This window comes from Oryzias melastigma, linkage group LG13 (assembly GCF_002922805.2).
Source record: "Oryzias melastigma strain HK-1 linkage group LG13, ASM292280v2, whole genome shotgun sequence".
NCBI classification, from domain to species: Eukaryota; Metazoa; Chordata; class Actinopteri; order Beloniformes; family Adrianichthyidae; genus Oryzias; species Oryzias melastigma.
Window position 1 is genome coordinate 15,014,826 of NC_050524.1, and position 20,879 is coordinate 15,035,704.

A 20,879-nucleotide genomic window follows, 5' to 3' on the forward strand; every position below is an offset into this window, starting at 1 on the left:
AAGGAATGAATGAAGACCGTGGCTCTGAATGGCGCTGAGGGAGAAAAATCTTACCTGCCAAACTAAACCCAGATTCAGCACTCCTGATTCCTCTCCCGGCAGGATGTATTGACAGAAAAAAAATGTGTGTTTGTGTTGGCATAGGATCTCCAGTCTTCAATTTACTGTAATTTTTAAATTGTTAAGACAATCAATGTCATTCTAGTAGATTGTAAAGGAGAAAAGCGGCGTGAGCCGCTTTTCTCCTTTACAATCTACTAGAATGACATTGATTGTGTTAACTATTTATAAATTACATTATGTTAAAGATTTTGTGTTTATGCGTCACCAACGACACCTCAGGTGAAAGGGTTAAATATTGAAAAAATTCCCTATTTATCTTATAGAAAACACTTAATTTTATTTTAGTAGTTGACTTTAAACAAAAAAAGAGGCTTAAAAAGACTGAATAAAACACAAATATATTCAGCTAAAAGACGAGCACGTTCATGAGCTTTCTTCAACTGTGTCAATGACATCCCGTGACATGTTCCCTCCAGTAAGAAATAAAGCGGCCCCTATTTGACCTCTGTCGACCTCTTCCTGATGGCCTTGCCGTCATGATCGGCTCACAGACAGGGAGCGGAGAATTCCCAAAGAGCTCTACTACTTTAGAGTCCTCCATTCTTGTAGTATTATCCTACAAGGATTGAAGTTCAGCCTCCCGGGGAGCTTACTTTGGATTTTTGTCTATTACAGCTGTCACGCAAGAAAAAAAAAAAGAAAAAAAAGGATGAAAACACTTTCCATTTAAGAAAAAAAATTTTCTTTAAAAATGTGTCTGCTTTAAATTCCCTGCATAAATATAAATGATTTGTTTTATGTAAATTCTTTGAAGGCTGGATCAGATGATGGGCAGCTGCAGGAAGCCTGCAGTGATAAGAATGATGGAGGGCATTGAGCAGATATTAGGTGTGTGTGTCTCAGCACGAGGCCAAAGGTGACCGGCAGTGTGGAGGGCAGAGAGAGGCTGTAATTGTGCTGATTCTGCGCTGATTGATAAGCAAAATGAGGTTTAGGACACAGCAAAAAGAGGAGGATGAAGTCTGCTGCTCTTTAATGGCTGCATGATGTGGTGCTCTTTAACAGAAGGCCCCCTCATGAATAATACAATCTAATTCAGTCCTACTAAGATGGGGGCATCTTTAAGTGGGACTGCCGAGGCTTAAATCCATAATCAGCAAATTGTGCGTTTCAATGGAGGCATTAGTCTGTCGTCTCTCCTTCCTCCTCCTGGATCAGCTGTTTAACGGACGGCAGCGTCGTATTTACGCTCTCCTCGTCAAGTTATAGAAACATCTACAAATGGTGCAACCGTGCTATGCAACCTCTTCTGCACTGAGTAGTTTAAAGGGGTTTGGTCTGTTTGTAAAGAAATGACCGTGCACACTCTCATAGCTCACACGTCTAGACAGTGAGACTGCATTCTCATCACTTATGATCCACTTTCTTCTGCAACACATGATCACACAAAAAAGCCCAAAACATAAAGATGCAGGTTGTTAGCCTGTTGTGGTGACGATTATTGGCCAACACAGAAAAATAACCTCCAAAATGACCATTTCATGCTGATTTTACTTGCAAACTGGCAACCTGTCAAGGGTGTACCCAACCTTAACCCAAAGGTTGTCAGGATAGGCTCCAGCGACCCCATGACCCCAAAAGGGATTTAGAAAATGAATGAAAGGATGCTTTCATTTATGCTTCTTGTGCCCTAACAAATGAATGGAACTACAACATTTCTGAACTGCTTTTACCAGCAATGACTTTTCTGGAGGTGTGATTTTAGTAGATTTGTTTCTACAAAATTTTTATTTTTAATTAAAGTTCATAGGTACTGATTATCTGATTATAACCTCAAATACATCTCTTGTTTGGTGTAAAAAAAAAAAAACAAATATTGGTAATAATTATATTAGGAAGCTAATTAATTTCCATTTTGCTAGTGCCACATTGTGAAAAAGTTAGATTAGATTCATTTCAAAGATGTAAAGCAAAACACACAGAACGATGCAAACTAATAAAAAGGCCTCAGCTAAACTAAACTAAGAAAAAAAGTGTGAAAAGGGGATTGTAGAAGCCAATCGTTATTCCTCGACCTTAATTCATACTGTATTAGTCCAAAATGATCCATATTATATTTTCTCTTTTGCCACAATCCCCTTTTTCATAGTAAATAATTTGATATTGTATCATCTTTGTTCATCCATGTTTCCAAAAACTTTCTATAGGCTTGACTTTATTGCATCATTCTCATCATTATACAGTGTTCCTGTTTTGTACTCTTGGATTTTTTACATTTTTTTCTGGTTTGAACCATTTTAACATGTGTTGTGTATCCTTTAAAATGACAAATACACTTTAATCTGGCAACAAATCATTTTTCCATTTCCTGTTTTTAGTGAACAAATTATACACTTTTTATTTACTATTTTGAGTTTTATCTTTTATTGTGGGTTGTTTTAACCCCAGTGCCCTATTATGGGGTCCAGATGACCCCACCCTTATATTGATGTCAGATCCATCCCATGAAAAAGGTGGACAGGATTTCATGTCTGTCACGGACACCAGTGAAGATAAAAAAAAAAGTCATTGGGGAAAAAAAAAAAGTTCAGTGCTGTCTTGTGGAGTCCAGATGACTCCACTTTTGAAGTAAACATGCCTCAGATGGCACAAGGGTCAATAAGAGTGTTGCACGGACCAGGAGTCCCTTTTTGAATGTAGAAATATATTTTCTAAGCCAATAAAATATTGTCAAAGTCAACTAAATATTGAAAAAAAAAATGACAGTCTAGTAACAAAGGAAACTGGTTCTGTACAGACACTGCAAACCCATTTAGATTAAATTAGCACACAGAGCTCAGAATATTGATTAAATGACGACAAGACACATAACTGCATAGATTTTATTTGAACAGAAAGAAGGAAAAAGGAGAAGCAAACATGCAAGAAACTGCTGAAGCTGAGTTTACACTTTGAATAACCGTCAACGTGTCATTAATGTGTAACGAAACAGTCGACTAAAATCCACAGCCAGTCACTCATCAATCCCACTGTTGATATCAAGAGCAAAGAATAGATCGGCGTGTCTAAGCTGTGTATAGAAGTGAGGGAAAAAACATTTTAATTAAACTTCTTTTCATGGAAGAACATCTTATCCTTCATTAATTGATCAATTCCACAACAAAAACAAAAACCCCTATTATTATACTTCCACCACAACCTTGAAAAAAACACATCTATTCCATTATAGTATTTTTATATATTAACCTTCCAGCCCTCTATCTTTAAAACACCCAAATAACATAATATTAATCAAAATTCTGAAAAATCAAGACTTAAGTACTGGGATGTACTTTGGTAAATATCTAATTATTTAAATTAAAATTAGTATTTGGTCATTTTTAAATCATCATAACTTCATTTTGGTTTCCCATTAATTTCTAACAAACATAAAGACCCAGAAAATGTCCCTCGAGTTACAGTTTATAGTTCTATGCTGCCCCCTAGTGGAGATGCTAGCTACTACAAACACAAAGGAGATTGAAAGCCCAGAAACTTTTCTTTAGGACATGCATCTCTGGCTCTGTGACGCAGAGCAGCCTAGAGGTTTTGGTCGTTCTCATGGAAGCGGTGGAGGTGGTCAGCGTACCTGGAAAATATTATTTTTGATATTAAACTTTAATGCAATTTTCAATAAAAGCCTTTCAGAAAACGCTTTGAAACATACTTTTTAGCACAGAAAGCAGTGCAGTCTCTTCCAATACTCTCGCTCCAAGCAGTCTTGTACAGCACCTGGACATTTTTTGGAGAAGGAGGTTAATACATCTGGTTTGACCCGAACTGTGCACCAGTGTTTAAATGGACCCACCAAGAAGACCAGACAGTGCAGGAACAAGGTGTAGAAGAAAGCAATAGTCCTGGCCATCTTGTTGGAGAGAATCACACGACCCTGCAGACAGAAGATATAAAGTTTGTGTGGAACCACAATGCATGCTGGGAACTGTAGGGAGAGTAAAACTCGCCAGGCTGAGGGTGGCTTTATCCCAAGGACTGAGGCTCAGGTATCGGCGCTGACGCTCCTGGAAGAAACAGAAAAATCTCAAAACTATATCTCAAAGCAGATCGCCGCAATCTGAAAAAAAAAACTGATAATAACAGAATATATATATATATATATATATATATATATATATATATATATAAATATGTAAAAAAATTTCAACCTTTTTAAAGACAAAGTACCTTTTTTCAAGGCACACCACCAACCAAAAATTGGGAAAATAAATAAATAAGATACTCTGTTGACCCTATTAACAATTTTAAGTCATTTTTATGTCTTAAGAAAAAAAAGAAAATTAAGAAGGAAAGAAAGTCTTAAGATTTTCCATAAACTGTGTACAACCTATTGCTGGATGAACAGAGCTGATATCCTGGCAATGGTGAACTGTTCTTAGACCAATTAGGTGACATTGAATAAATTCTCAAACATGCATACTGCATCACACTGGTTGAAAAACACTGCTTTAAATCATATTTTGATTTTAGCTTAAAGAGTAACCAAACCCTAAATCAACTTTTTAAAATGTTTATCACTATAAATTAGACTTTAAAAGTGCTGATCATTGCAAACTTTTTGACAAATTAAAATAAACTTGTGAAAATATAGTCAAAAACTGTCTGTACCCTGCTGCCCTCTACAGGTTGAATCAGGTACTACATTTGAATTCTGTGATTTGTTCAAACCATTCAAGTCCAAGTCCTGATCTGCAGCTCCTACTTCTCTGTTTGGTAACCCTTTAAACCCAAATATGTTTCTGCTTCCATGAAAACTGATGTTAGAAAAATTGGTTCAAGTAAACTTGAGTAAAATATTTAAATAGGATAAAATCAGATGGTTTAATATAAGCATATAAGTAATGTATATTTAAAAAAAAATCCTATTTTAGATGGAAAGCTATAAACTCTTCAACAAGGTGATGCCCTTTTAAAAACAAATTTAATTTAATGTCAGGACATAAATGTGATGAATTGTGTGTGTTTTTACCCTCTTGCTGAAGGAGGAAAATGGATCCAGTCTTTCTTCATACTGAGAGGAGTAACGCATCACTGTGTCATCACTGCCACCAGCCTAAAACACCACAAAAACAACAACTGAAATGTCCTTCTATCCTAGCCGTCATCATCATCGGCTCAGATTTTCCAGATAAAAACAAGAATGAATGTCACAATGAGAGACTCACTTTTCCCGGGTAGCTCTGCAGGAACTTGATTTTCTCGTACAGCTTGATGTTGTCAGCCCTCAGGCTGTCCAGCTCATTCTGCAGGGCCTGCATGGTCTGCTGCAGGGAGCGATTCTCCTGCAGAGGGAAGAGGAAAAAATGAAAGGTTAACACTCTGGCAAAGAGAAGACGTGTCGTCTGCGGCGGTATGCGCGGGAAACTCACAGCTTCCAGCTCCTGGTTACGGGAGCGGAACCGCTCCCTCTGGCTGGAGATGATGGAGAGCAGGGAGTCCATCTGGCCCTGAGGAAGCTCCGCGTGGGGGCTCACGCCTGAACCTGCTGACAACACACCGAGTCGTTACACACCGAGACTTGAATGGAGATATCAAAGTCTGCCAGGCGCGTTTCATATGATTATCTGGGATGAAGATGGAAGCAGCAGTTTAACTGCAGCGTTCACTTCAAAGGAAACTCTTCTCAATGAAGCATGGAGAGGAAATGAAAATATTTCAATAAAACAAGCTGCTTTTTTTCTACTGTTTATTAAAAAAAATGTAAATCTAAAGATCTGTAATGATGATTTTTTTCCACCACCATCAAAGCTGCACAAAAAAATCAGTTTACTCTAATTGCTACAAGCGTTCTCCACTAATGAAGCCACATACCATGATACTGCCTCCTCTGTGCTTTACAGTTAAACCTCATTCATTACAGAAGCTTTACTCAGTTTTATTGAAACATCCTGGATTCTGCCCCAGACTAACACATTTACACACTAATAAAATTGTCTAATTTCCTGAATTAATATCCTTATTGTTCTTGCTAATGCTTTTTTCTACGCTGATAAAATGAAATCAAATTATCCTTATTTTGTTAAAAAGTAAACAAGGACCTCTTTTTTTTTTTTTTTTTGGCTTGTCAACATTTGTCTGCCAAACTTAATGCTCCAGACATTTTATTTATTTATTTTTTTAGCTAAGAGGAACAGGACAAAAAAAAAAACATTGTTAGAATTTCTAACACAACTGATGCCATGTCCACAAGCCATGTAGCTAACAGGTCCCTGAGAATAAACAAAAGCAACAAACAAAGAACAATTACAACAAAACACTAGCAAAACAAGAGCTCTAATGTGCACCGGCTTGATTGGACTTAACCCACTGCTTTACTTTACAAAAAAACTGTTTTAGATCTGGAAGGGCTTTTAATTTGACAGGTATTGTGTTCAGGATCTGTGGGCTTTTACTGTGAAGGACCAAATGCAGTCACCATGAGCAGCTCCTCTCCTTGGGTTTGATATTTTTGAATCGTGTTGCTCATCATTTCTGAGGCAAGACCACTAATGCCTTTAACAATTTAAAAAAGAATACCTTATAAAAATTTAAAAGTAATAAATTGTGATTTTCTAAAATCCTAAAATCTACTCAAACTCCATAAATCGAGGATTTTACCAGCAAACGATGCAGAGGCCTCCTTAATGGGCTCCGGGATGTTCCCCATGTTGCTGATCTCCGATCCGTCGGCTTCGGGGCGCGGCAGGGAGGACATGGCCTGGATGGTGCTCAGGTCATGCTCCAGCTTCAGGATGAGCTCCTTTTGCTCCGAGCTGGTCCGAACTGCAGCAGAGAACTCTCCCTGCAGCTCAGAGTAGCGGCCTGTCAGGAGCAGAGCACGTCAACCGTTACTCGGGTTACTCAATTTGTTCAAATAATCTGTAATCCTCGGGATAACTCACCTGAAAAAGATGCAAATGGCTGAAAAGACTTGTTTGTTCCTAGTTTCTAACCAACTATTTCTTTTTCTCTGAGAATACTTTTTTTTTTTTTTCAAACCCCCCCAATGTTTTCCAACAGAAAAAAAGCACACGACAGAACTCTGTTAGTATTTGTATAAAAGAGATTTACTTCAATTATCACACCTAGGGTGCAAGTGAATAATAATGATGAATCAAATGTCAATCATAACAAATACATTGTGAACGTTTCATACAGTGATATTGCTTTTCAATGTTGTAGAAGGGACTGTTTTACAGTGCTGAGAACAAACAACATGATACGCTTAGTAAATAGAAAGATAAAAGAAACAATGATACATGAAAAAAACCAAAGGGAGACCCCACAGGAGGAAAAAAAGAGCATCTCATGAGTGACAGAAGTGCTGAGGAAACAACTTTCAAAGAAAAAAAAAAAACACAACATCCCTTTACAGTCATGCAGCCTTTTGTACTACAACAAACACATACTCGCACACGCACACACAAATTAAGATGATGAAAAATTATTACTTCAACGTCGTTGATGGATAGGTTGGAGAAAAATCCTCTAAAAACACTCTGAACTTGCTGAAGCCTCAACAAGAATCTTAAAGCTTTCCAAAAGAGGAGGAGGAGGAAGAGGAAAGGGGGGTGAAGATCTCCCCAGGTCATTTGGTCATCAGACTACACTGTGGTTGAAGCTATGGGTGAAATGAAGCAACGACACTAGGTAGCAAATACACAAAAAAATTTCTGTCGCGACCTTTCAACAGAAGTGGGAAAACAAACAAACGAAAAAAGATGTCACTATTTGGCTTTTGCGTCTTCTCTTTAAGTCGTGCGAGCCTCGACTTCGTGTTTATTGTCTCAGCGTCGAGCTCGTAGCTAAAAAATAAGCAAAAAAATAAAATGGGCTAAGACTTCCAAATTCGGTGAAAGGAAAATGCACGCGAGTGGAAGAGGGGCGGGGTTAAAAGACGAGAGTGTATTGTGCTGTATAATGTGAAAATGTATAACTGAGTGTGCTATGCATACAGCACCACTGATTCAGAAAGTGTTTCCTTACAAAAACCCACTTCATAAGATATATTCTAAAAGTATTACAAAAACATCTGAGGTTTGTCTTTTTTTCTTTTTCTTTTTTCCTGAATGTGACCAGTGCTGCTTTTCCGGCTTCCATTACAACTAACGTGTCAAAATGAAGAACCACTACTTCAACAGATCATACAGTAAAGCTTTACGACTTCAGAAAACATGATAAGATATACAGCATTTGTTACACCTTTACAATGTTATTCAACAGTGTATAGAATCATCTGATTTAAATTTGTAGAAAAATATCTGTGGATCATGGAAAAGTCCTGAATCGTCCCTTCTCTCCTCCTGCCTTCAGACAAAAAGCACACTGTGACAATAGTGAATCAATCAGCTACTCGATTGACTGTATTTACACACTTTTTTTTTTCCAGATAAGCATTAGAATTGGCACACGTCATTATCAATACCTGTAGTGCCGCAATTAATGTCACAGCAAACCTGACACAAACAGAAAAATACAAAATGCCCCGTGAATAAATTCAGTGTTATTACAGTGTATGCTGATTCTACATGCTTCCTCCTTCATTCAAAGCTCTGGCCTTTCACTGATAGTTTGAGTACAACATAAGAAATGCATCGTGAAGAGAGGGAGGGAGGGGAAGGGGGGATAAAAACATAGACAATAGTTTGAAATGATACCCGGACTCCAAAAATGACTGCAGCTCAGTCGTAATTTCTTTCCTCCCGTTACTAGTAAATACACACAAGCTCCCCTCCAGAGAACGTACCAATATTATGAAGACCACGAGAAGAAAACTTTGGACCAGGGTGAGCGATATGAACAGCTGACGATATCACTAGCTTGGTGCCCTGCTTGGCAGATAAAGGCACAAATCTGATGATCTCACGTGGTTTAGGTGAGCTGATGGACCCTTGAAATGTTAAAATGAGGTGAGGCCCCTCAGGGAGGACGGATGTCTCACATCTGCTCTACCCTGAGACAGGCCCGCGTTGGAAAAGTTTTACAATTATCAGATAATTATCGTATAATCCAATTCGGATCAATGGATTCAATTGAATTGTACAGCACAGTTGATGACTCCACTGTAAAGTACAGTCATCAACTGCACAATAGAGTACAGTCATCAACTCTACAGTAGAGTCATCAACTGCACAATAAAGTACAGTCATCAACTCTACTGTACAGTCATCAACTTTACAGTACAGTCATCAACTGTACACTATTGTGCAGCTGATGACTGTATTTTACAGTTGATGACTGTACAGTACAGTGCAGTTGATGACTGTAATTTACAGTTGATGACTGTAAAGTACAGTGCAGTTGATGACTGAACAGTAGAGTTCAGTTGATGACTGTACAGTAGAGTGCAGTTGATGACTGTACTGTACAGTTGATGACTGAACAGTACAGTGCAGTTGATGACTGTTATTTACAGTTGATGACTGTAAAGTACAGTGCAGTTGATGACTGTACAGTAGAGTGCAGTTGATGACTGTACTTTACAGTTGATGACTGAACAGTAGAGTGCAGTTGATGACTGTACAGTAAGGTACAGTTGATGACTGTAATTTACAGTTGATGGCTGTACAGTACAGTGCAGTTGATGACTGTACTGTACATTTAAAGACTGTACTGTACAGTTGATGACTGTACAGTAAGGTACAGTCAACTGTACAGTACAATCATCAACTTTACAGTACAGTCTTTAAATGTACAGTACAGTCATCAACTGCACTGTACTGTACTGTACTTTGCTGTACAGTCAACGGTCAAATGTTCAGTACAGTCATCAACTGCACTGTACTGTACTTTGCTGTACAGTCAACGGTCAAATGTACGATACAGTCATCAACTGTACTGCACTATAAAACACTAGATGACTGTACTGTACTGTTCAGGACAAGTTTGATATGAACATAGTTTACGACAGAGATGAGAATGGGTCCGGCCAAATTGCGTCTCCATGTTTTAGTGTCAATGTGAGAGAGTCTGTGCTTGGTTCACAACCACACGTTTTTTTGTTGTTTTTTTCTAAAAAGGCATACACGTCCCAGACTTCTGGGATTTTCGTTGTAGTGTTTGCAGACCCTGTCCAAGCTTTAAAGTCATAAAAAGATCTCGCTAAGTGCTTTGTTACGAACTGCAATAGAAATTCTGCATAATCATAGGCTGGCTATCTCTGCTCATTGTGGCGCAGCACACCTGCTCGCTGGTACGATTCTCTAATCTCAATTTGGCAGATATGACCTCTTTTCAACACGAGTTCTCAAGTTAAGGTAATTTCACTTGACCTATTTGACAAAACGTACAAACTTGGAGCAGATATAATTACATCGGCGTGATTAATAAGATGGGCGACATCTGGCTGCATGCCTTGCCAAGCGTTAGTGTCGGGGATATAAAAAATGATCAGAAAAAAGGAGAAAAAAAATGAATTCGGTTATTTTATATCTACTGATCTTGATATGTCCTTTGATTCTCTAGCTAGCATTTTAAGAGCATAACAGTTGTGGTAAGAGCTTTATGCGTATGGGAGCATGAACCGTAGCAAAACACATTTTTTTCCAAAGCTACTGAAATGACACTAAACTTTAGGATTCATGAATATACAAACAAACGAGAACTAGTACATCTTTGTAAATATTAACCAATACTGCCGGCAGTCTATACGTCTAATAAAAATGTTACTTGCCCTCAGGAACAGTATAATCCCTTAAAAAATTGACAACTTGTATGATAAGACATTAAATGAAAAAAAAAATACAGCACCTATAAATAAGCAGAATAAAAACCAAACTATAAATGCAAAATAGCAATAAAACCAAGCTACAGTAAATCATAATATTACACTACTTTGTGAGAAGATTAATGTAATGGTAACGCATCAAACAGCTTAAAGAAGGGTGTCAGTTGTGCACTAGTAGTGTGTGCAAGTAGATACGAAATATGACCCCCACGCATTGGATTACACCTCAATCTCGCACACGCAACAGGCATGCGCGCAAACACGCACAAAAAAGGGGAGGCAGTGGGCTGACAGGCACTGAGGGCTTGTGTGGGACAGGGAGGAGGTGATATGCCTTATAATTTGTAGTGTATACAGTAGAATTTAATGCAAAAAAAGACTTACATCCCTGGATACAGGAGAGACTGGAGGAGAGTGGCAACTACTCACACCAGGGTTGGGGTGAACTCACTTCGACAGCAACCAGCAGAAAGTACACGAGTTCAGCAAGTTTGCTTGCTTAAACCCTTTTTTCAGTCAATAAAATTCTTTTTTTTTTTAGATTTTTTTTTTTTTTTTTAAATTCAACTGAGTGAATTGACCTTAACCCTGACTTACATGCAGGCAAGTAAAAATGCACACGAGAAGACAAGCATTCGCACACTCACACACTCTTCCTGATTTGGCCTATAAAAGACGAGTTTGTGAACAGGTTTCCAGCAGGTCCAGTGCTGGGTTCAGGTGTGCACGAATTGAATCAACAAAAGGTGACAGCTACAGTACCGCTGGAATTTGTTTGTACTGTATCTCAAAAAAAAAAAAAAAAAAAATCCAAGAATTTTAATGTTTTTTTTTCTGTTCTTAGTTTGTACTGATTAAAATGCTTCTTATTTTGTTCTCTTTAGAGTCAATAGACTGTGCAATCTCTTATTGGCAACCAGATAGCAGTATCAGAAACAGATCATCCTTCATCCTACAAAGAAAGGTGTAAGGAGGCAAAAAAACAAAAATAAAAAAAAACGAGGGTTCTTTCCTTCCTCTTCAGGTGAGTACGTGTGTTTGTGATGAACATCAGATCCTTCTGGCCATCCCATGGCCGTCAGCAGGATAGGCGACGCAACAGGTCTAAGTTCATCGGTCAGTAACCCCCGGCAGCTCAGCCAGAAGGCTTTGAGTAGGACATAAAAAAATAAAAATAAAAATCATGCTGCCATTGAGAAGAGAGCACACACGCACATAGACACACACACGCTTTCTGAGTGTGTATGCATGCAAACGCATACACACCGACACAACCCCCCCAACACACAAAACACACACGCAGTGAGTGAAAAAGGCAAAGGGTTTGTAACAGTCACTCTACAGTGTGAAAAATGAGGCGTCTCACTGAGTGAGGGGAGGTTTGTGGACACTTGGGAAGTGACAAGAAGAGCGGAAAAAAATCTCCTTTAACAAAGTGAGAGTTCTTGTAAGAGAGTTCCTGTCTCTATCTATCGTCTATCAGTGTCTATCACTGTGACAGCTGCTGTGTCAGGCCTTGCCTGTGTTACTGAGTACAGGTTTCAACCCCAGCTGTGGGTCAGACCCCAGCTCAGGACTAATCAGTCTGGTGCACCAGTGGCTGGTGATAGGGGGGAGGTACAGCAGGGCCGGAGGCCAGCAGGACGGCTAAGTGCTTTTCTCAGTACAAAAACAAATATTAAAAAAAAAAAAAAAAAAAAAGAGGAGAGACACTTAAGTTATCTTATTTTGTTCTTCTATGTATTCAGTAAATCTTCTTTTAAGGGTTTTTTCTTCCCCCGACCACTCTTTGTTTCTTTCCTCTTTTTTGGAAAGCTTCTACGTAATAAAAATGGCTGCTGAGCTTGACTTTGGCTGTGTCCAACCTCCAACTGGAACAGAGCAGGAGGGGTCCAAGGTTAGAGGTTGTGAGGTTATGAGACGACGGGGATGAAGGACAGTCAGAGGGAGCTAGAACTCCCACTCTGAAGGATCCTCTTTGCTTGCAGCCTTCTCCAGCCTGTGGATGATATTATTGAGATTGGCTGCTTTCTTCTTGCGCAGATTGTTGTCCCTGGGGTTTCTGGCGTGGCCAGAGGCTGGGAGAATTGTACTAGAGGCAGAGCTACTGGAGGACGCGTCTGTAAGCCCAAAGAGCCCCAGCCCGCTCTGTCCACAGCTGGAGCCCGGCCCGGCTAAGCCTGAGGTGGCGCAGTCCAACTGGGCAGGGGAGTTATTAGAGCCCCCCGCCTCAGACTCCGCCTCCATGTCGTGGTCTTTGCATCCTCGGGGGTCATCCATGCCAATGCCTAGTCCGTGACGAGTCTCCGCTGTGCCCTCAGACTCGGTGCCATCACAGCTATCCCCTTCCCCTGATTTGGACCCGCGAAGGGAAGGGGAGCCCCCCTCGCTGCCAGTCCCCACTCCTCCGGCCGCCTGGATTTCCTCTATGAAGAGCTCTCTTCTGATGCGTGACCTATTGGATAAACATGAGTTCAGTCGGAGTTGTCAAACATGGCCTTTAGTTAATGAAATGTCACCGGCTTTGGCTTAATTAGATAATCCTAATGAGAAGTGCAATTATTTCTGCTCGCCATGACTTTAAAATATGAAGAAAAAGGATTTCATTCATGAAAAATAAAGTATATTTGGGGTTTTTATTATGATTTTAATTTTAAAAATTCTCTAAAATTCTAAACCATGTAGTACAGACCTGTAATTATGGAACCAGTTGATGACCGTACTGGTCTTCAGGTTGAGCTGGGAGGCCAGCTCCTCTATGGTTTTGGGGGAGGGATAGGGCTTCTGCTGATAAGCCTTTTTCAGGGCCTCCTTCTCTTCAGGGCCCAGCACCACTCTGGGCTTCTTCAGCTGCTGTTGCCCAGGACTCTGGGAGCCTTGGACGTAGTCGGAGCCTGCCAAGCTGCCGTCTACCAAGTGACCATCACTCAGCGAGCTCAGCCGCCTCTTCATGTAAGCTGTTCAACGACACAAAACACAAGGGGAAGTTAGAAGTTAGTCTTTTTCATTGTACTGTAGTTCAACTTTCGTTCTTATTTTTTTTATATAGTGCACTGTATTCTGCATCCTGATTGGCTGCTTATCGATCACTTCCGAGCTGTATCTGCTGTCAATAAAAAATGGGTCTAGTTTGCCATATCTCCATAAATCTTCAATTAAGATGAGATCTTTGTTTTTATTTTATGATCCTGGACTTGAATGTGAAGTGAGACAATCATTGTAAAATTAAGTGGCCACAATCAGAAAGCTGCATTAAAGAAAATGATGATTGCCCAACTTCAAAGTCACTATAAAAAATAAGAACAAATAATAATCTAATTTAACGGTTCTGGGAAACGCCAACCTAAGAAATGGTGACAGGAATTGATTGAAAACATGGAGTCTTCCTCTAAAATCAAAGGCAATAATAACCTTCATCCATTAGGTGGCGCTATTGCCTTTCTAACCAGCTCCTCAAAGGAACCCCCTTCCATTTTACCATTTATGCCAGACACAGGCAGCAAACCCGAACGGCTCGTGGCAGCTTTGCATTGACTTGACATCCCCCCACCCTCCAAACCCCGATCCACGCTGCCAGACATATTAGTATTGTGAGGGAAAAACGCCTCAAAGCAAGGTTAGACCACTTTGAAAGTTGGACGCTGCCTGCCTGGCAGGTTTGTACCACAAGAGTGAGAGGTCAAATGTGGCCATTCTGGTTGAGCGGAAGCCCGAGCGTTTCCTCTGGGGGGTGCTGCTGGTGGCCGAGAGCAGCTCTTCTTTTTAAACACGAGTTGTGGTCAATACCCGAAAACAGAGCTGAAGACAAAGCGTGGACTAGAGGTCCTTTTTGTGTATAGAGTCAGAAGGGGGAAATGTTCTGGTGCATCTTCAGAGAAACTGCGGTTAGGGGTCACAGACGAGAGAGGCCTTTTGGCTTTGTTGGTTCTTTAACAAATCTTGCAACTAAGGAAGACAACAGAATGATGAGGGATGATAAAAACGCCAGCGTATAGACACTGATGATTATTATGATGACGACGACGATGAAGAAGAGTGCTGATGACTGAGTAAGCAGGCCCCCGGCAGTCCCCGAGCTGTCACATTGAATACAGTATGTGATGTCTGCAGTCCTGATTGGTACTGACATCACACCAAGATGACTGCAATCTGCACAACATGCTCTGCTGTCCTACACAAAAGATACTGTGCGTGCAGATGTGCACGTGTAATTCAAAGCTCGGGGTTGTTCTTTGTCATGTGAATTAATTTATAGAATAAGTAAATGCTGTCGGAGATAAAGATTTCTTTTTGGGGGATTTAGGTAATTGGGTTTGACATCACGCAGAAGCTTGTGGAATGTGTTTGTGTGTGTGGCGGCTTTTTCGTTTTTTATTTTTATTTCGTGAAGTGCACACCTTTTTTCTCCAGGCGTTTCATGTCCATGAGTTTCTCCACACTGTGTGGGTCCTGGAGCCAGAGCTGCATGCGGACAAAGGGCTCTCTACCCTTCAGGCTCAGCTTGTGCCAGGGTTTGGGCCTGGCCAGCAGGTCTGAGACAGAACCCTGAGTCAGACCCAGGATCGTCTCCCCAAACAGACGTTGGCCTGGTTAGAAAAGAAAGATGGGCAGATGTATTAATATTTTCAGTGAATAGATGATAAATATGTGAAATGTTATTTTTTCTCACCAAGGTTATTATCGGTTAACACCTCCTTAACCTTCTTGGTGATAGCATAAGTGTCGAGTTCAGGAGACATTGCAACCATCTCCTGAATGCTGAGACCCGAGTGGCCTGGTACGGGCAGTGGGGTGCCGGGCTGAGACTCCCCACCTGAGGGGTCGTCTGATGGAGGTTTGAGGGAGGAGGACTGTGAGATGAGGGGGTCCCCCGCCAGACCGTTGACAGACTCCTCAGCCGAGCTGAGCGGGGACTCGGGGGCCGGGCTGCAGCTCGCGGATGTCTTCGGAGTGCTCTCTGCTGGAGCCGAACAGACATGGAGATGAAAATCGCACAGGTTAGCTGACATGTTGCATTAGGGAAAAAAAACAGTTTCATCTCCAGATCACGAGGAACTTCAGTCAAATGACATCAACAAATTCACTACCGTTAAACAAACAGCAAAAGGTGCTTAAGTTTTCAATTTGAAGCTTTATTTTTTTCATTTTTTCCCCCTCTCTGTCTGAGTTGAGCTGCGATGCAGCTCAGCAGGCTGGAAGAGAGCAGTCGTGAAGAGCTGTCAGTGTACATTAGCTGCTGTTTACACCCCCAGAGAGGAAAAGAGAGACACACACGCGCACATACACACATACTGAGCTGCCATCTGGCGCTGCGACACTAACTTGTCTATGACATGACAAACCAGCAGCTTGTTGGCTGACACTGCCACAGCACTGGAGATGGGGGGGGTGGTTGTGGGAGAAAAGAGGGGAGGGAACGGTAGGAAAGAAGCTAGGAGGGTGGGAGGCAGTGAGTGACACGCTGATAGCAACAACTAGCCCTCATCAGCGTTTTAGAAGGCGGCTGTGGTTTCTGTATTCTGTGTTGGTGCGTTTCCCTCCTTACCTTGGTTGGGAGCTTGCTGGATGTGTGCGTTTTGTCCCTGGTCGCCATTAAGCCACGGCTGCATGCGGAGATATGGCTCTCTGTTCCTCTGGTTTAACTTGTTCCACGGTTTGTGCCGAGAAACGCCGTCACCCAATATTCCCTGAACAGACCAGAAGAATGAATCAGTGAGGTGAACTCCTCCCTCCATCCAGGGGGGTTTCCCACTCCCCTCACCTCTTTGGAGTCCTCCTGGTTGTGGTTCTCCTCTCCCGCCTGGCTGGATATGCTCCTTCTGGAGTCTGTGTGCATGTTGCTCCACCACTGCTCCCTCCAGTAGCCCACTCCGCCAGCGTTCCCGGAGCGGGCTGAGCCCTCAGAGGTCCGGCCCACCCTCAGGGCGCCGTCGGCGGACATGTCGATCCCTGACGAAGATCGGCTTTCCCTCTTTATGCCGGAGCTGAAGTCCAGGATTGGAGACGGGGACGACGGGGATGACAGCAGCGCGCCGGGAGGCTTCTTGAGGGAGAGGACGAGGGGGTTGTAGGGGGGCAGGGGGGCGGTGAGGGTGGAGCTCAGGAGGTCTCTCTGAGATAGCGATGCCGAGGAGGAAGATGAGGATGAGGCTTTGAGGATGGGCTCGAGCGCGGCCTGTTGAGCCTCCATCTCTCTGCGTGCTTGTTCTAGGATGGAGCGGATGGCTTCGTCCGACCCGCTGCTCCCTCCGCTCCCTGCTCCTCCTCCACCCCCTCCTTTCAATCCTGCATATGACGGCTGTGCGTGAGACAAGTCTGTTGAGGAAGAATCAAAGGGTCAATATTAAAGAACTGATGGAGTCATCCTGACACTACGTCCACACCGGTGGTGCGTTCAAGGACCGGTGCGACCCGATACTAGCTCATGTATTTACAGTTGGAACAGGCGTAGTGTGAAATGTCAAAGTGGTGCAAATCTCACCAATCTTGCTCCAGACTTTTTTCTTTTACAGCTATATTCCGATTTATGAAAAACTAATCGTTTAACTCCGGTTGGACTCAAACCACAATCATTAATTTCTCCTTTGTGATCACGTTTCAAACAGTTTGTACTTTCATGTTTTGAACAGGAGGCTATTAAAGAAGAGTTACTGATTGGTCAAACTTATTTAACTTTTGTCTCGTTCAATGACTATTTAAAAACATGCATAGCACTGCGTGAACGCAAGAGTTTTGAACACGGAGGTCCGAAACGTACATGAATGACTGAAGAGGCAACGATTCATTTATGAAATGATTAGATTATGACATCATTAACAGTGCAAACTATATCTGGATGTTATCTCTTTGCCACTAGACCAATATGACTCACTTTTCTCCACCAAAGTGCGTTTTGAAGTAAAGACAAGATCAGTAAACTTGATTAACCTTTATTGAGAACATCAAAATTCTGATGTCAAAAATATTTCCTTTTGTAATCAAAAATGTTTCACAGCATCAAAAGGGGAAAAATATTCCCTGAACTCAACAACCTAAAATAACACAATGTTATCACATTAGACCCGCTGTAATGAAACCCTCTTTAACTCACGTCAAATAAATGGTGTTTAGTTAGCAGTTGAACGTATTCTAGTTATACGGCCCTCATTCTCCACCACAGAATACGATTTTAAGTCCCTTACTATAAAAGCTCAGATTGACTTTGTTATTCGCTTTCCCCTTTCCGATGATGATGGAAGTTGTTGAAGCCGCACTCAACCCGGGCTCCCACGGCGAACGTCACAGCTCAGGTGTTTACCCAACAAACTATTCACCTTGTAAAAGCCAAAATGCTTCCAAACAGTAACTTTGAGGGGAGGCGGGGCCAGTCGGATGACAAGATCTGGAAGGTCAACCATGTTTGTGTGCTCTTCAAAAATGTGAGAGGGAAAAACGCTTCGCGTTTAGTTCTGCTTGTTACTTTTACTTGAAATAATAATCCATTCTTCGATTATTTAAAATGTATAAAACCCCTCAGAATGGTTTATTGATCGTAATCGATGCATCTAATAATCAATGTTTTCCCCTCACCACAGGCATTCACATAGACTTTTTACTGAAAGTGGTCACTTGAACGCATGTTAAGAAACTTTAAATTTCCTTTACAGATAAAAAAAAAAGCTGCAACTCACCAACTTTCTGCACCTGCAGCTCTCTTTTCGCCTGCTCCAGGATGGACTTGATGGCTTCATCTGAACCTGCTTCTGGAGTCCGGACACGGGCAGTGATGTTACCTGGAAGCAGAAGAGGAGAGGAAAACATGGTTAAAGAGAATGGGTGACCAAGCGAATATATGAAGAAGAATGTATTTAAGAAAAAAAAAAAAATCTGACGTTTCAAAGGCACAAAGAGCAACATTCCCACCAATGAGCGATCGAGCAAACATATTGGAGAGATACTCTTAACGTGTCTGGACCCTTTGGAGGGCACACATGCACACGTGCTGCAGGGCTCGTCGAGGAAAGACTCCACACAGAAATAACAACTACCAATAAAATCCCTAAATACACATGCTGGCTTCCCGCGTGACGCAAGTCACTAGAAGTGTGCGGTTACTTTCAAAGCACATTTATATCTGTTTGCCTGCCCACAATTAATAAATGGCAACACAGGCGCACACACAGCATGGATACACTTCACCCCGTCACAAACATGCCACACAAACAGAACGTGCTGGAATCTCTGCATGTGAAGGGGACAGACCTGTGTGTGAAGCTGTATCGGAGAGGGTTCTCCGCTTCGGAGCGTCCTGAAACACTCGGCTAAGCTGGGGCTGGCCTGAGCCCTCTGTTAAAAACAATATACCACACACTATGTTACAGCACTCGTGTGTTTTTTTTCTGTTTTCTTTTTTAACTTTTTGTTCCCTCCTCCTTTTACAGCTAGACTATATGGTGCCTTACAGAGCTTTGCAAATACAAGCAGTGTTTGTTCCATCCAATGCACATTATATGGTACCATAAATGCATTGATCTTAACCATCTGCAGCCCCAGTGGGAGCCAAACTTCTACTCTGGCGGTAATTTAAAAAGCCCTGCTGAAACTGACAACTGTGGGATTCATAATTTAACAGCATGTTTTAAACATAGGCATAGCAAGCGCAGCCTTTGCTTAACGTAGACCGTCTATGACTCATTGGCATATTTTGTGTTTTTTTTTCCTTTTTTCTTCAACCGCTGAGGCCACCTTCAATCAAAAATGTCCTGATGCGTTAAGAAAAGCATGCCCAGCCTAATCGAATCTGCCCGCAGTTAACAGTACCCCTGCCTTCCTGCTGGTTCCAAACGATCGATACTATTGACGTGTGAAAGGTTTCTGTATTGACCACGATGGCTAGGAGAGGCTCTTGGGATCAGTGCGTGCTAGGAACTCATTCAAAACACACAGGTGTGGCACAGAATGAGAGTTAAAGAGAGAGAAAGGAAAATAAAAAAGCTAGTCCATATTGACAAGCTAATCAATGATTCTGTACAGGGCTGATTGCTACCACACTCGCACAAGACAGGCACACAGACACAGGCTCTCTCTACACCCCCACACGCATTAAATATACACAGACTAACCTCTTTGCCGTCCCTGGATGCTGCGCAGTGCGAGGATGTTCTGCTCATCGGCGAGGAACTGCCTCATCTTGTGAAAGGGCTCCTTCCCTCGGATGGTTAGCTTGTTCCACGGCTTCGGTCTGGCCAGGATCTCGCTGACCGACCCCTGGGACAGCCCCAGCACGTAGTGGCCGAACACCCGCTGACCTATGTTGTGCTTGATCAGCTGCTCTTTCACCTGCCGTGCAATTTCCGCCGTGTCCATGTCCTCGCCGTCCAGGACGCTGCCCGTGGTGGCATCGGAGTGGCTGGGCGACGGCGAGGGGGCGCTGCCCGCTGTGCTGCTCCCGTTGATGGGAGCCATATCCGGACTGGCCGGGGGTGGCTGGGGGCTGCTTGCCGCCAGTGGGATGGCGGCGGACCCCGAGCCAGGAGTGGAGGTAGGGATGGAGCTCAAGGTTGGAGTGAAGGGGGTGAACAGTAGCGCCCCACTGTGGATTCCAGATGACTCCTGCAAGGCTTTGGAGTAGAAGGTCTGGAGCAGCTGCCGCTGAATCAGGGAGTTCAAAGCCATCTTGCCACCCACCAGAGGAAACACAGGGGAGTAAATGTCCTGTCCAATGCCTGTGGGGGTAAAGGGGTGTGTTTCGCTGCTGCTGCTGCTGGTGGTGGTGGCAGTGTTGAGGAGGTCCATGGGCGCACGGGACATAGGCAGCTGAGAGGAGGAAGGAAGAGAGGGGAGGGGAGGAGGGGACGAGGACGAGGGATCGCTGCCCAAAGTCTCCTCCTTTGCTGCAGACTCTTCTGTCCCTTTTCGTCCGGCTGACCCTACAAGAAAGGGCACAACACAATGCATTATGGGGGAGCCAACAAAAAAGGGGTTCCAAAACAAGAAAGGAACAAAGTAGCTTTAAAGTTGTCTTCCAAATTATTCAACGTTGTTTTCCTTTTTTGCCAACCCCCCCAGACAAAAGTGC

The 20,879-nt window shown here is 42.4% G+C and overlaps 2 protein-coding genes across 4 annotated transcripts in view; both read right to left on the reverse strand.

The window, feature by feature from the left end:
* Positions 1–2,931: 2,931 nt before the first annotated feature.
* cux1b (cut-like homeobox 1b) lies at positions 2,932–9,211 on the reverse strand. Its single transcript, XM_024276601.2, has 8 exons — positions 6,715–9,211; positions 5,487–5,602; positions 5,283–5,399; positions 5,087–5,170; positions 4,065–4,121; positions 3,911–3,991; positions 3,770–3,834; positions 2,932–3,691 (listed from the first exon to the last, which is right to left on the reverse strand). Exons 1-8 carry the CDS (start codon positions 6,809–6,811, stop codon positions 3,643–3,645), a joined length of 666 nt encoding a protein of 221 aa, XP_024132369.1. The 5' UTR covers positions 6,812–9,211; the 3' UTR covers positions 2,932–3,642.
* Positions 7,146–20,879, reverse strand: part of cux1a (cut-like homeobox 1a) — a 61,065-nt gene continuing 47,331 nt past the window's right edge. The window contains exons 15-23 of one of the 3 annotated variants that reach the window (XM_024276599.2): positions 19,924–20,730; positions 19,064–19,147; positions 18,493–18,594; positions 16,584–17,137; positions 16,368–16,509; positions 15,492–15,779; positions 15,220–15,408; positions 13,515–13,779; positions 7,146–13,277 (exon numbers count right to left, since the gene is read on the reverse strand). In XM_024276599.2, coding sequence (XP_024132367.1) covers positions 12,773–13,277; positions 13,515–13,779; positions 15,220–15,408; positions 15,492–15,779; positions 16,368–16,509; positions 16,584–17,137; positions 18,493–18,594; positions 19,064–19,147; positions 19,924–20,730 — 2,936 coding nt within the window. In that variant the 3' untranslated portion in view covers positions 7,146–12,772. Of the gene's footprint in view, positions 13,278–13,514; positions 13,780–15,219; positions 15,409–15,491; positions 15,783–16,367; positions 16,510–16,583; positions 17,138–18,492; positions 18,595–19,063; positions 19,148–19,923; positions 20,731–20,879 lie in introns of all 3 variants that reach the window. The other 2 variants (XM_024276598.2, XM_024276600.2) reach the window with 2 other exon arrangements.

What these genes read in the sequence shown, in the direction of transcription:
- cux1b (XM_024276601.2), bottom strand. Translation starts at nt 6,811, where the DNA reads ATGTCCTCCCTGCCGCGCCCCGAAGCCGACGGATCGGAGATCAGCAAC. An exon ending in TGCAGAGCTACCCGGGAAAA is followed by an intron (nt 5,171 to 5,282) that starts GTGAGTCTCTCA and finishes GTGGTGTTTTAG; the next exon opens with GCTGGTGGCAGTGATGACAC. An exon ending in ACTGCTTTCTGTGCTAAAAA is followed by an intron (nt 3,692 to 3,769) that starts GTATGTTTCAAA and finishes AATATTTTCCAG; the next exon opens with GTACGCTGACCACCTCCACC.